Below are 14,489 nucleotides of genomic sequence, written 5' to 3'. Positions count from 1 at the left end.
TATAAGAAATAGTTTATAAAATAATACTGCATCGCAATTTGTTATAGGTACGTGATCTTAATCAGTTTTAAGTCAAGTAGATAATTATTTTTATTCGATTACGTTTGTTTTTTTTTCCAAAATTTTCTAAAAAAGAAAGAAACAATAAAATTTCTTTGTTTTATAATCCAAGAGAAAGAGAAAACACATTAGGATACGTGATACTTTCAATGGAATTGTTGTTTGAAGGGAGCTTGCTCTTTCTTCTTCTTCTTCTTCTTCTTTCATTCTCTACTTTTATTTTTTTTGTCATTTCTTATTTTTACCCAAGAACCCTGTAGATTCTCGGTCAACTATGTAACCTCTCTCGACGAAAGATTAATCATTACTTTTTCAGCAGCTTCCCATAGGCACGAGACCATAATGCGATTCGTAGAAATTCTAAACTCGTCGAAAAAAGAAATTTCTACAAAAACACGAAAAAAAGACGAATTTTTTTCTCTTATTTGTAATGCTATAAAAAAATCTATCGATTTTATTCATTTACTCTTTACCATCCTTAAATTTTTATCGAGCAAGAAACGAATGAAAAAAAAAAAAGAAATGAAAAAAAAATAATCCCAAGAAAAACGAGTGAGAGGCGCCATAGCGAATAATGCGCCATTTTGCTTCTATCCTCCACCTTGATCGTCGCTCCAATCCGATGGTTTATTCCTGCGGACGTTTCTCATTGGTCACTACGATACAGGTGGAAAATAGGCAACGCCTATTTTTCGCAAATTCTGTTATCTGATTGGTCCTTTGAATCTTGTTGCAATTGAACATTTCGAAGAAAAAAATGTTTGCAAATTCTGTTTGGTTACTTGAATCTTTTGCAAGATAGACATTTCACAAATAAAGAAAATAAGTAAAGAAAAAGAAGAAGATACAAAAGACAGTGAAAAAAATCTGTGATACTTGATTGATCATCAATAATCGATTCAAAGAAAACTCGAAAGAAGCGAATATATATAAAAGTGAAAAAAATTACAAAGAAGACGCAACCCATCGTTGTACTTGTATTTGCATGCATAACTTAAAGACCCTCCTATTTCCCTCCGTTGTAACCTTTTGACAGGCGTGACCGGCTGCAGCGTTTCGTTAACATTGAAACAGCTGTTCCACGCTATCTTGTTAGCTTAAGTGGACTTCAAACCATTAAGAAACGACGAAATATACATACTTATCTACGTGTGTGAACCGAATCAAATTTCCAAAAAACAAGACGCGATTACGAATATTAATGAATCTCGTAATCATCTACATATGTCGATTGAAAGTAATCAATCTCTCGCAAGTTCAATCGTTAGAAATCGGTTCTGCTTTCTATGCTCTATTAAATATTTCTTTTCCATCACGCAAAGTCGCATTTGCCGTTGTTCTTGCACGTCGAACAGTCGTTCGTTCTAAATACACCGTAGTACGAATGAGTATCTAGAACGTAGAAGGAGAGGGAGAACGTCTTTCTCTATTTCTCTCTCTCTCTCTCTTTTTCTTTCTTACTTTTACTATTTCTCTCTCTCCCTCCCTCTCTCTCTTTCTCTCTCTCTCTCTCTCTCTCTCTCTCTCTGTTACACACACTCACGCTCTTCTTCTCTCTCTCCTACTCTTATTATTTCTTTCTTTCTCTCACACGTACTCTTTCTTTTTCTCTTTTACTCTTTCTATTTCTCTCTTTCTCTATCTCTCTCTCACTGTCTTACTCTTCCTCTCTATCTTTGGAAATAGAATAATTTCTTTTCTTTTTACTTGTTCAGTCGTTCAGAGTTCGTTGAGGAGCTTTGAAATTGGCACGCAGGATGATTTTAGCTATTCGAAAGTTAAAAAAAAAAGAGAAGAAAGAAAAAAATGAAAGAGTAGAGAGAAGAGAGAATGAAAGGAAGGAAGAATGGAATGATGGATGGAATTGTAGTGGGGGCGCAGAGAGAAAAAAAGGGCGTCACCTCCGGTCTGGTTGGCGCCAACGCGAGAAAAAGCTTGCATAATCCATCTGAGTCTATATCTCTAGTCTTGAATTTCGTTTTGTTTGAAGAAAAGCGTTAAACTTATTCGTGTGAAGAAAATCGTTTCGTTCCACAAGGGGTTCCACCTTTATATGATTTTTTTTCTCTTTTTGTCTATTTTTCTTTCCCTTTTTTTTCCTTTAATTTTTATTCTTAAAATATCTCTTAGAATTATAATGAAATTATTAAAGTATACTATGTGTAATCTTTCTTTATAATCAATTATTTCTTATAATAATTATATTATCTTTCTTTTTAATTACTTTTAAGTATAATGACTACCTATATTCTTTCATTAAATTATTTATATATATTGTCTTTTTTTTTTTTAATTATAATTAATTATTTAATTATACATAATATACTTCATATATATATATATTTATTTATTTATTTATTTATATCAAAATATAAATATAAAGAAATTCTATAAAATATAATTTTTTCGTTAAGAAAATTGGAACGCGAAAGATAGGTTGAAAATAAACACATCCCTTTTTATATAGGCTAACGTAGATAGAAGAGAGGACATTTCTCTTCATTAACACATGCTTCATCAGAGAAGGTTAATGAATCACACGGTCATATATCAGCTCACATATACACATGTAAAATGTTTCTTTAGTAAACTGATTTATACACGTAGATGGAAAAGAAAGCCATCGAGAGGAACCAAAAATGTTTCCTCTCTCCTTAAAGAAAAGAACTTGCCTGCTACAGCGAGAGAGGGAGAGAGAGAGGGAAACGCTTTTAGACCGGTTAATCGTAAATCGTCAACGGTAACAACCCTTTTTTTTTTTTTTTTAGTTACAACACACCTCCTTAACGAAGGGATGACGTTTCTTTTCCTCTAGAATATCATCGATGGGCGTGTTCACTTAAAAAGAAATCTATATATCTAAGAAAGTAAAATAAAAAAATTAATCTAATAAAAAATATTTTATTGTTTCGAAAAAATTAACTTATCTGATAAAATTTAATCGAAGAGGGAAAAAAAGAAAAATTTTATGGAGGAAATAGAAAGGAAGAAAAGAAACAACAATAAAAAATTATAAACATTATCCAATGGTAATATTAAAATTAAAAAAGAAAAATAAATAAATAAATAAGAAGCAACAAATTATGAACAAATAATATGCGCGTTAAATTTTTTTTTTATACAAGACAAATAAAAAAAGCTTTAGCTATTAGAGGAAGAAAAAGAAAGAGATAAAGATAGAGAGAGGGAATGATTGATTTAGCATGAAATCATTTTAAGGGACGTTCGAAGGCTAAGCCATTTCTTTCTCAGTCTTTTCCGCCTTTGATGACGGCGGCAACTACATACAAGGGGCGGTACATACGAATGAATTTCGAAACCAAACGCAGATGACGTCTAGCTCATCTTTATACCGTACTTCCGGAGTACTCTGTGATTTAAAAAATTATAAGGTACGATTTTGTAAAATATTATAAATCATAATAATAATAATAATAATTTATTTGTTTTTGATTAATTACGAATATACGAGTAAAAATGATATAACGCAAATGTATTAGCAAATATATATGAAATATTATTGTAGCGATAACATAATACAATAATCTAACGGAAGCAATTTGTGCAACTATGTATATAAAAAAAAAAAAAAAAAAAAAAAAAAACAGAAAAAAAATTGGAAGAAACAAAGAATGGATATTATCTGTTATTTTTCTAATATAAAATATTTATAGTTACGCAAATTTGATATATTTACGTTTAATGCGTCCTACGCATCATGTATATATATTGCTGAAGTGCATTAAAAAAGTCTTGAATCATCAAATCTACTGCATCGAATATAGTTATAAAAAGATGTTCCATTATTTTGTTATTATTAGCAGAATTGTCCTCAGTTGAAAGTTGATATCCTGCATCTTTCAAATTTATTTTAATATAATCCCATACAAAACGGCATCCTTCCACCAAATATTCCAATTGATTCTTACTTCGTAATATGGTAACAGCGATATTAAATATAAAAGGCAATATATTTTCAGATTTATCGATTTTCTTTAATTCTTCTATGAGAGATCGAAACTGAGGAACTATACATGGTTGGTTATTGCTTGGATAATTTCTGCTTGTGTACAAATCTGATAATAACTTTTCAAGCAATTTTGTTAATGCATATGTTTGTTGATCTGTATATGGATTTAATTGATCTTCGCAATCATTGATCTTCTTTAACAAATTTTTTCCTATCATGGCCACAAATAATATTGGATCTAATAACGTTATTCCATTTAACTTTATTTTTCCTTTTTCTACGCTTAATAAGCAGTTTGATATAGTAAGCAAATTATTATTAGACATCATGTCATTTATTGTAATTGTTTTAAACCATCGTATAATAGCAGCATCTTTTTCAATTATTTTATCATTATTAACTCGCATATCAGTTTTCTTTTTTGTGAACTCATAATGTTGATGCAAATTGTCTTTGCGCAATTCTGTTTCAATCTTGTTTAATATATTCCCTTGGGTTAATTCGATTATTTGTTTAGCAAATTTTATATTTATCACAGAATGCGTAAAGAACAATAGGTGAGTTCCGATATAAATAATATCCTCAATATCAACTCTTTTTTGTTCTTTAAACTTTTCAAAAATTTGAAAGCTTTTATAACCAACACCAATCAAGTTGATGGATATACTGGTTATTACCATAGCATCATGCGCTGACCTAGCTAATCGATTGACTTGTAAGCCTGCTGTAGCAGCTTTCTTCAAAAGAACTGTAGTACCACTAAGTACTATTCCCACAGTACTTCCAGCTATACCAAGCCAAGCAGACAAAGCGTTTCGATTAAATGGACTGATAGATTCTTCATGTACCGCTCTATCATATAATTCTGTAGAAGATTTCCCAATTGTCCAAATACCAGTTACACCCATTGCTGCCATTCCTATGAGTAATGAAATATAAATCAGTACATGGACATTTTAATCTTTTTTAAATTAATTTATATAACTACTAAGGTATTTACCTGCCAAAGCAATTAATGGAGAACCAGGAGTGAAGATTGTTGCAATTCCTAATCCAAAAGTAGCAGCACTCCCTGCTATATTAATCGTAGTGTTAACTTTAGATAAAATACTTGCCTGAATAGAACACATAGAAGAGTCTTGAACGACAATCCATACAATAGAGTCATCGGAAATAATTTTATATTCAGGATTTGGTTGATAGTAACCATCTTTTGGAAAGACCATTGTACATTTTGGTAAATTATTCTTCGATATATAATTTTCCCAACTTTTGTATAATCTACCCTTAATATCTATATACCAAACAGTATAAACGTTTTCATTATTTGTATTGCTTTTCGTTTGTAAATCATCATTGTAGTGTTGTATTTTAAATACAGGTACAGCTATTATTTCTTCTTCGCTGTTCATTTTGGATGGTTTATTTATTTTATTACGAAAAAGTATGTTATACACGATTCCATAATTTATAACATCATCTTTAAGTCGTCTACCATGTTTCCATATCTTATCAAAAATCATATTTATAAGATGTTCGGCTTTAGGACTATAATGAATAACTTCACTTATCTCCGTATCATCGCTTATATCATTAATATCAAAATTTAAAATATCTTTAGAATCTGAAGTTTTTTCAAAAAGTGGTGAACCAAATATTGCATATCCTATGTTCTGCTTAATGAATTTGATATCATCCTTTTTACATGTGGTCCAACTTGGAAGTAATTCGTAAAAATCTTGTTGATATGCTACAGCTTTATGTACCATTTGTTCCTGTTTATGAAAACATATATAAATTAATATAAATTTAATGTTAAATTAAATGTAAAAATTAATATAAATTTTACAAAATATTCATAATTTTTTTTTGTCAAATATATAAATATACTAACCCAATGATGATCTGTAAAACCCACTTGTGATGTACTCTCCATTTTATAAGAACATAAACTTCCCCTTAATTGATAATAAGAAACAACTTCTTTTCTTCACAATTAAGTAATTCCCAGATACACTAAATGGGAAAATTCCTATTATAAAAATATAAAGGTAATATTACGTTTTCACAAATAACTAATAAATATAATGATTACTTTTCATACTGAGCGACGTATAAAACTAACTGCGTACTCCATGGTTAAATAAAATTCTAAATGACAAAGAAATATTTATAAACCAACTGTTTTCTTCTTATAATCCATTCTATATATGTCAATTTAATTTAAAACCTCATTCATATACCTTTTTCTGTTCACTGTGTAACGCCAGACAATATCGCGATCTGATTAGTTTATAGAAATTGTAATACTAAATTTTCAATATCCAAAATGTTTGATCTATTTTTGTACTATTATGGCGACCGAGCAACGTGATTGGTCAAAATTTTACTATTTGGATAACGTGTTTAGCCAACTTAGATACAAAATATGGCGCCAAATATAAACCACGCTTTTGAATTTGATCAGTTTTAAAATAAAATATTATGTGCTATAATATGTATTATAAAATAAAATATGATATATTATGTCTCACTATAATCCATTTTATATATGTCAATTTAGATTAAGTACAAAATATATGGCACAAAAACAAATATACCATCGATTTGAATTTGATTCGTTCTAAAATAAGATATTACTCAATAAAAGAAAATGATATATATATGTATGTGTGTGTGTGTGTGTATATATATATAATTTTTATAATGTAATATATTAATATAATAATAATTCTGAAACTAAATCAAAATTTAGATAATATCTATGCTCGTTAGAATTTTCTTGAAAATTATTTTTTATATAAGCTTTGTTGTGTTCTATTGTTGCTATGGATAAATCGATTCATAAGTACTTACAAATCTAACACAATCCTTTTTACTTATTGTATATAATTTTTTAAGATCATGTTATAACATATACATATATATATTCATATATAAAAATCGTAATTTATATTTACGTAAAAATGACAATAGCACTTTCACGTGTTGATTACGTGTCTGTAGGTGTTACTTCTCGTGGTACAACTAGAATTTTACCTCCAACAGATCCTAAACAAACACAAAAATTTGTTGTTGGTGATCACGATGGTATACTACAAGTTTTTGGTAAATAATCAAATTCATTTATTTTTTTAATTACACTAAATAATCTGTATTTAAAAAAAGATTGTATTCTTTACCTAAAATAGGAATGAAGAAAGGAGAATTACAAGCGTTATTCAAATCTCTACCTGGACCAAAAATTAATAAAATGATTCTTGGAGGTTCTATGGAAACAGCGAGAGATAAAATTTTTGTTGCCTATGGAAATTCTGTTAAAGGTTTTACAAAAAAGGGGAAATTGTTTTTGGATTTTGATACAAGTCTGTTAGATCCTATTTCTGCTTTGTAAGTTATGTTCTTTATCATTTTTAATAATTAGTCTAATTAAAGAGAAATCTTTAGTTATATACATGTATACATACTAATATATTTTATAATAATAATAATAATAATAATAATATAAAAAAAGATTGAAGTTTTTTATACGATATATCGAGCAGATATGTGCTTGGTCCAAATCTAGCAGCTTGTGCTCGTGATCTTTATCATAGATATTATGATTGTAAAGATGCAGATTCATATCTAGCCGGAGAGATATTACACGACGTCGTACTCTTACCTGGTGACAATTCTATGGTATATGCTATTCTTGCTTGTGGGGATTGTGCAGTTAGTATTTAAAAAAGAAATTTCACAAATATCTATAAATTTATAATATATATAATTTTCAACAAAAAATTACTTTTTTGATACTCATTCTTATACATTTTAGGTACGTGTTTTACATGGTACTATGAGACCAACAGTTTTAAGATTGCCAAGTATTCCAACGGTGCTTGCTGTATATAGGTTCTGTTAATAGTGTATATAAAATCTAATTATACAATAATTTTTTATCATTATCATAAGTTATTACAATACTTGATTATTATAAATTACATCAAATACAGTATCAATATTGACATGCATGATTTACTTAGGGAAAAAGAAGTGGAATCAACAGAACGTGTTTTGTTAGGAACTATTGATGGTAGAGTTGGTTTACTAAATCTTCAAGGCAACAAAACATTAAGAATTACTTGGTTAATTAATTCTATGGGATCTGAAGTTACTTCTTTGGACACATTTGAATTACAAGATGGTATGGATATACTTATTGGACGACAAGATGGAATCGTTGAAGTCTTTACATTTCCAGATGAAGATACATCACCGTGTCTACGTTATCGTTATGTAAATATTAAATATTTAATTATATACCATTATATTATATATCTTCTTATAAAGTAGAGGAATGTAGAATTATTCACTTACTAAAAAGATATTTTATAGAATGCTGGTGAAAGTATTAGCACTGTTATTGGAGGAATTATTGGTGCTATTGGTTATCCTGAAGTTCTTGTTACTACTTACTCTGGTCGAATATTTGGTCTAACTACTAAACCTCCTGGCCTTTTAGAAGCTGGACAAAGCGATACTGTTATAGCAAAATTGAAACTTGAAATACACCAATTGGAAGAAAAACTTGTTGAGGAAAGAGAAACTACTAACTTCACAGCTGATCCTTTAGCACCTTTAATATTAGCTGTGAAACATAGGTAATCGCTTAATATCTCTACATGAAATATTTTCAAAAATTATAACAACGTTAATGACATTTGTTTATCTTATTTTTGATATTATAGAATGGCTTTACATGAAGAAGATGCATCATATTCACTTTCAGTAGAATTGGATACATCAATAGATAATATTCTTATACAATCGAACACACCAATAGTTTTATTAGATGTAGAAAATAATAGTGCAGTTGTAAGTTTATCTATGTGCAATCCAAAGGAAGGAAACTTTGTACTTGCTACGTATAGATGTCAAGTATATATACACATATATTTATTATTATTATATAAAATAATTAACATTTATTTTCGAATGTTATTTTTTAATATTATATAGATCAACACCAATCGCCTCGAAATGAGATTACGAACGATTGAAGGCCAACCAGGTACCTTACAAATTTACGTTACATCACAGGTATTGTTTACGAATATCGCTTAAAATAAAAATATTAGTTTTCTCGATAATATTAATACATAACCTTAGGTGCAGCCAAAATGTTGTCGTAGAATATCAATACCTATATATGCTTTATCTTTACATAAAAGACAACACATAGACGATGCAGATACATTACCAGAAGGACCTTTCAACGAATTAAGATTGAGCGGTAGTTTTACGATTGCCGAGGTATCGAAGAATTATTAATTATAAACATTTATAAAAATATAGAGACATTATTTTGTGCTATCATAAAGCGTAAAATATATTCTAATTCTTTATTCGTTTTTCAGATGCATGCGTGGCTTTCTCTCGTATTACCTGACGTTCCTGAAAGACCTCACTTATATGAAAACGACGCTATCTTAACCTATAAATCTTCTTTTATCGGAACAATATTGAAGTGTAGATACAAGTTAGTTTTTAATAGTTTCCAATTTGTTATAAATATATCTTTCATTTTTTCATTTAATTACAGAAAAGGAAATGCGATATTTTCGGGAGAAAATATATCAAGTATTATAATACTCAGAGATATACTTACAAGGGAAGCGACGAAACGAAAGATCAAGTTAGAAGTATTTTGTGGTAAATATTTATAGAGTTGATTACTTCGATTAATAGAAATCGATCGTAGCGACATCTAAAGAATGTTCCTGGAAGTTTCTTGTAGTATAAATGCTTTTAGGAATATTATACAGATGGCGCTGCGAACTATTTCTTGTGTGCGATTTTATCATCATAGACGAATCTATTCCTTTTTACATTCGAAACAAGACGAGATGTATACACATATATACTGATTATCATTACTGTTATATATAGATGTTGCTGTTGGAAGTATCTCTAGAGTATTGGAACTTATACGACCTCAATTAGATGCTGTCCATGAATTAATTGAAAAAATTAAGATTTTAGATGTTCTTGAAGAATTTGAATTAAAGACAAATCCAAAAGAAAATTTGTGTTCACAGTATCAAGATTTAATTGCAAATGAACAAAATATTAGATCACAATTGGCAAAGGATCCTGAAATTTTAAACAGATTACATGGTGTAATAACAGATTTATATGTTGACTGGGAACGAGCAAAAGGAGCTCGAAGGTAACAATTATCTATTATGAAATGTTTATAATACGATTAATTAACATTAATAATTTTATATTTAAAAATTCTATAGAATTAACAGTAAATTTGCAGCAGAAAAATTAAATGATTCACTCGAATCAAGAGACTTTCTTCAACTTTTACAAATTTTTACGGGTAACGCTATTTCCACGTGAGATATTTAAGTTGATAAAAATATTGGATGATATATGTAGGTAAATAAGAGTGGACCAACATATTTCTATAAACATCTCCAAGTAAAAAATATATTTTCTTAACATTTATGCACGATATAAACAGCTGCATTATTTAACCATAAAAATGTACATATACAATGTCCTTGAGAGCATATGTAGTTACAATATGTTGTGTATATGCGAATATATTTATAATTGTGTATTTAAATTGATATACAATTTTCTTTTTTTATTTTGTATAGGATTCTTAATCTGTACTTTCCAGTCGGCATAAATTACAAATATCCGAGCAAAAAATTATAGAGGAAAATAAAGTTATTTCGTTATGCAAAATTAATGAATAAGGTATTTTCTTATTCACATCTCTTCTTATCATTTTATGTTTTCTTAGATTCATGTAAATGAAATTATACAGTTCTCTTCGCTTGATGTATAATTACATAAAAAAGTATTGCCTGAAACATGAAAAAAAGAAAGAGCTAATTTTGAATACAGTTTTAAAATCGTATAACAGTTCTTATTCCATTCATTAATTTAAAAATTATTGAGAAAGCAAGTGTAATAATACATACATATTATCAGTTGTACGGACAACGGCTTCTAAAGGATCTCTTTCAGAATTTCCATCTGTGGTTGTCGTTACAGTATATTCCAGAGTTTGTCCACCAGCATGTGGCAAAATACTTTCAGGATTATCATCCGGTGGAACAATTTCTACAACTCCGGTTGCTTCTACCTCAAGTTTTAAATCTCTTACAAGATCCTGAATAGTTTTAGCTTGTGCACCTTTGTCATTATCTTCTTCCACATTTTTCCCTGTCATTATTCTGTTTAAAGGCCTGTCAGATCTTCCTCGAGAATGTGTATGCATATGCCTTTTCATATCGCTTCGTACTCTAAATGGTTTTCCACAAACTGTACAAGGATGTGGCTTCTCACCCGTATGTATACGACGATGATTTTGTAAGTAACTACTTGCTCTAAATGTCTTATTACAGTATTCACAACGATAATTTTTTTCACCTGTATGAATACGTCTATGGACAATTAAAGAATATTTTCGTGCAAAATCTTTGCCACAATATTCACATTGATATTGTTTTTGTTCTGAATGAATACTGGTTGAATGATATTTAAGATCACCCCATTGTCTAAAATGACGACCGCATTCCTCGCATTTATATGGCTTATCACCGCTGTGAAGGCGCTTATGTACCTACAAGACAAATTATTAACTCGTCTGTTATTTATTAAACATTGTATATCGCAAAAAATTAATATCTTTAAATTACCTTCAATGCGCTAGCAGCAAAAAAACTCTTGCCGCAGACTTCACATTGATGCGGCCTTTCACCACTATGCGATCTCATGTGATAAACAAGACTATTCTTATGATGAAATGATCGATCGCATTGAGGACACGTTAATTCATCATCTAAAGAAAATATTAAATTCATCAGATTAACCACATAGTACAAGTTTCTTTTCTATTATTAAAAATAGTTTTTTCAACATATACGCACTTGATTTTCGAGCTTTCAAAGCTTTCTTTTTTTTTGCCGTCTGTGGGATATCAGTCTTTTCTTTTTCGTGTAAATTTTGTTCAGTAGTAGTAGACGTTCTAACATGGTCCCTGTGTACATGATCAGTAACATCAGTTATAGCCCACAACATGGATTCATTGTTTGTAGTGGATAATGGTGATTCCGATTCATCGTTAATATGCGCTGCAGTTTCTTCCACTAATTAAAGGAAAAATAGTAAATAGATTATTAGATGATACACAGATAAACAAATCAAAAATATTATTCCACAGCAGTGTTTACACTGACCTACACCTCTGATTCCTTCCATAATATCTTCGGGTTCGCTAAATTCTTCTATCACAGTGTTTTCTAGGCTTTGTACCGTCTCTGGTACTGATATTGTGATACTGGTATTTGTTGCTTGAGCTATTCTAGTCTCTTGTTTTACTGGTTCATAATGTACCTAAGATATAATTAATAATTTGATTATAATATTTTCCATAGATGTAATAGAACAAGATGAATATTAAAAATGAATTATTCACCTTCAAATGTTCAAAAAATTTCAGTTGGCTACTAAATCTAGAGCCGCATAATTCGCACTCAAATACATGAACTTGCATTTCAGTTCTTTGTTCCACAACTATAGAATCTTGATTGGTTTTACCAATATCTTTTTTTGTAGAATTCTTCTTTGTTTGTTGTTTCAATTTACGAGGAATCCGTTTTTTATGAGGTAAAGAACGTTTAGGTCCAGGAGTCGGTGTTGTATCCTCGCTACTTTCAGCTGATACATTTACATCGTATTCGCTTTTAATATTTATAAATTCCTGTTTCACATTATGTCCTATTCTCTTAAAAGATTGTAAAGTTGGATAAATTGTGGGTGGATTTGGTTCGGGCACAGTTTGTATTGAATAACTGTTCACAGGTGCTAATGTTTCCAAATGAGAAACATCAGGTAGTGCTGAATCTTCATGTTGCGATTGACTATGAAGTTGTTGTTGCTTTTGTTGCTGTTGTAATTGAACAGCAACTAAAGCTGCAGCTAACTTACGATCTTCCTATATAAAACAATATAAATTGCATTACATTTGTATATAAAAATCAATAAGATATTATTACCTCTGTTAATTCATGAGGCAACAAATCATCAGCCTCATAATATTGCGTAGCAGCTCCATAGTCAGTACCAACACCAGCATTAATCATATCAACGACCATTCCTTCAGAAATTAATTCTCCATTTAATGTTAAAAGAGGAACCCCTTTACTCATTGATTCTCCATCTGCTCTTTGTATGGTTATATACTGAGCACCCTCCATGCCTTCTAATAATACAGCTTGAGCTTCTTCCGTTGTTACCTCCATAATAATATATATATCTAATACTATTTGAAAAAATATTTTTCAAGATTTATTCTTGACCCATCTGTGCGAGGCAAATATTTGTACCTGGTAATAAAGAAATGATAAGTATATACAATCATAGTTATATATTACTAATAAAAATAATAATTTGATATATATAATACAAGTTTATTTGTCTTCATATTTCTGTTATATATAGATAAGTTAGATAGGTGGTCTGTATTATTATATTATTAGAGGTCACCCTAATATCTAATGGATTATATATATCACATTGATACTAAAGTACTATTATAAATTTATAATTATGATGATATCACTTTCAATTTTTAAGAGACAACGTAAATTTAATGTTATATTCCGTATAATCAAATTAATATTATATTATTTAGCATGAATAGTTCTAATGGCATCAGTAACACCATTTCATGCATTTATTTCTTTATTTATTTCTTTAGATTGTAATTGAATTACGAACAAATACGAAGTACAAGTTACCTTATAGAATTAGATTTGTTTTTCCTTAAAAAAAATTTACATACGGTTAATGTAATATTATCGAATTGAAAGTAAATTAATATTTAAATTTCGCGCCTTTATGAGCTCAGAAGTGACAGAGAAACCAAGGTCACTGCACTCAGAGAACTCACAAAATTTCTTGAGACTTGATTCACAAATAACAATAATAGATTTGTCTTTTTTCATCTTTTTGTATTCACCTTTTTTAGCCCAAATTGATTTTCTGCCCCTTTCCTGTACAACTTGACTAACATAAACAAAGCAAAATATTGAAACACTGTAGAACAAAATGTGACAACAGTGCTTGGGTCCTGACGCCATTAGAACGGATGTAACACTCCTACGCCACCTGCTTGATAGTTCTAACACGTTCGTATTAAATACAACAATTATTACTTTTCATCTTTTTTACATTTATTATCATGTCAAACGTATATATCGGAGAAAACAAATTCGTAAAAGTATAATATAATTCATTCGTATAAATATTGAATCCGGAAACTAACTGACAAAATATTTAATCAACATTATTATATTCGTGAATTATGTTTATTAATATTATATATATATATAGTGTTCGTTTAAAAAATTGAAAAACGATAGAAATTTATTATATAACAAAAATGATATTT

The 14,489-nt window shown here is 29.3% G+C and overlaps 3 protein-coding genes across 14 annotated transcripts in view; 1 reads left to right on the top strand and 2 right to left on the bottom strand.

Annotated features, from left to right (window-relative positions):
* LOC127071164 (Bardet-Biedl syndrome 7 protein homolog) overlaps nt 1-10,460 on the top strand; it is a 31,595-nt gene extending 21,135 nt beyond the window's left edge. Inside the window, exons 1-13 of one of the 3 annotated variants that reach the window (XM_051010098.1) lie at nt 6,997-7,138; nt 7,222-7,420; nt 7,576-7,744; nt 7,848-7,924; nt 8,056-8,308; nt 8,408-8,673; nt 8,761-8,950; nt 9,032-9,112; nt 9,182-9,325; nt 9,430-9,551; nt 9,615-9,724; nt 9,962-10,241; nt 10,318-10,460. In XM_051010098.1, coding sequence (XP_050866055.1) covers nt 6,997-7,138; nt 7,222-7,420; nt 7,576-7,744; nt 7,848-7,924; nt 8,056-8,308; nt 8,408-8,673; nt 8,761-8,950; nt 9,032-9,112; nt 9,182-9,325; nt 9,430-9,551; nt 9,615-9,724; nt 9,962-10,241; nt 10,318-10,420 — 2,136 coding nt within the window. In that variant the 3' untranslated portion in view covers nt 10,421-10,460. Of the gene's footprint in view, nt 1-6,996; nt 7,139-7,221; nt 7,421-7,575; nt 7,745-7,847; nt 7,925-8,055; nt 8,309-8,407; nt 8,674-8,760; nt 8,951-9,031; nt 9,113-9,181; nt 9,326-9,429; nt 9,725-9,961; nt 10,242-10,317 lie in introns of those variants that run through there. The other 2 variants (XM_051010099.1, XM_051010097.1) reach the window with 2 other exon arrangements.
* On the bottom strand, nt 3,069-9,705 carry LOC127071165 (uncharacterized). 9 transcript variants are annotated; one of them, XM_051010109.1, is made up of 5 exons: nt 9,681-9,705; nt 6,991-7,081; nt 5,925-6,046; nt 5,031-5,805; nt 3,069-4,949 (listed from the first exon to the last, which is right to left on the bottom strand). In XM_051010109.1, exons 3-5 carry the CDS (start codon nt 5,964-5,966, stop codon nt 3,760-3,762), a joined length of 2,007 nt encoding a protein of 668 aa, XP_050866066.1. In that variant the 5' UTR covers nt 5,967-6,046; nt 6,991-7,081; nt 9,681-9,705; the 3' UTR covers nt 3,069-3,759. The 9 variants fall into 9 exon arrangements, with proteins under 9 accessions (XP_050866066.1, XP_050866059.1, XP_050866060.1 ...); XM_051010102.1 differs by lacking the exon at nt 9,681-9,705 and adding an exon at nt 6,126-6,181 and having other exon boundaries at nt 6,991-7,705; XM_051010103.1 differs by lacking the exons at nt 6,991-7,081; nt 9,681-9,705 and adding exons at nt 6,126-6,181; nt 6,274-6,666 and having other exon boundaries at nt 5,925-6,062.
* A 22-nt stretch (nt 10,461-10,482) lies between the features above and the next one.
* On the bottom strand, nt 10,483-14,193 carry LOC127071166 (zinc finger protein 260-like). Of its 2 annotated transcripts, none has more exons than XM_051010111.1 (8): nt 14,058-14,193; nt 13,093-13,422; nt 12,513-13,031; nt 12,274-12,430; nt 11,965-12,183; nt 11,734-11,876; nt 11,014-11,657; nt 10,483-10,896 (listed from the first exon to the last, which is right to left on the bottom strand). In XM_051010111.1, exons 2-8 carry the CDS (start codon nt 13,336-13,338, stop codon nt 10,878-10,880), a joined length of 1,947 nt encoding a protein of 648 aa, XP_050866068.1. In that variant the 5' UTR covers nt 13,339-13,422; nt 14,058-14,193; the 3' UTR covers nt 10,483-10,877. The 2 variants fall into 2 exon arrangements, with proteins under 2 accessions (XP_050866068.1, XP_050866067.1); XM_051010110.1 differs by lacking the exon at nt 14,058-14,193 and adding an exon at nt 13,837-14,051.
* Nucleotides 14,194-14,489: the final 296 nt, after the last annotated feature.

This window comes from Vespula vulgaris, chromosome 20 (genome assembly GCF_905475345.1).
Source record: "Vespula vulgaris chromosome 20, iyVesVulg1.1, whole genome shotgun sequence".
In the NCBI taxonomy this organism is placed as follows: domain Eukaryota; kingdom Metazoa; phylum Arthropoda; class Insecta; order Hymenoptera; family Vespidae; genus Vespula; species Vespula vulgaris.
This window is presented reverse-complemented; position numbering and strand designations above follow the sequence as displayed.

Bases quoted from the DNA above. Each gene is read 5' to 3' on its own strand.
- LOC127071166 (XM_051010111.1), bottom strand. From the start codon at position 13,338: ATGGAGGTAACAACGGAAGAAGCTCAAGCTGTATTATTAGAAGGCATG. The intron at 13,032-13,092 runs GTAATAATATCT...TGTTTTATATAG, and splicing joins TGCCTCATGAATTAACAGAG to GAAGATCGTAAGTTAGCTGC. The intron at 12,184-12,273 runs GTCAGTGTAAAC...TCCTTTAATTAG, and splicing joins GGAAGGAATCAGAGGTGTAG to TGGAAGAAACTGCAGCGCAT.
- LOC127071165 (XM_051010109.1), bottom strand. From the start codon at position 5,966: ATGGAGAGTACATCACAAGTGGGTTTTACAGATCATCATTGG. The intron at 5,806-5,924 runs GTTAGTATATTT...TTTCATAAACAG, and splicing joins GTTTTACAGATCATCATTGG to GAACAAATGGTACATAAAGC. The intron at 4,950-5,030 runs GTAAATACCTTA...CATTACTCATAG, and splicing joins TCCATTAATTGCTTTGGCAG to GAATGGCAGCAATGGGTGTA.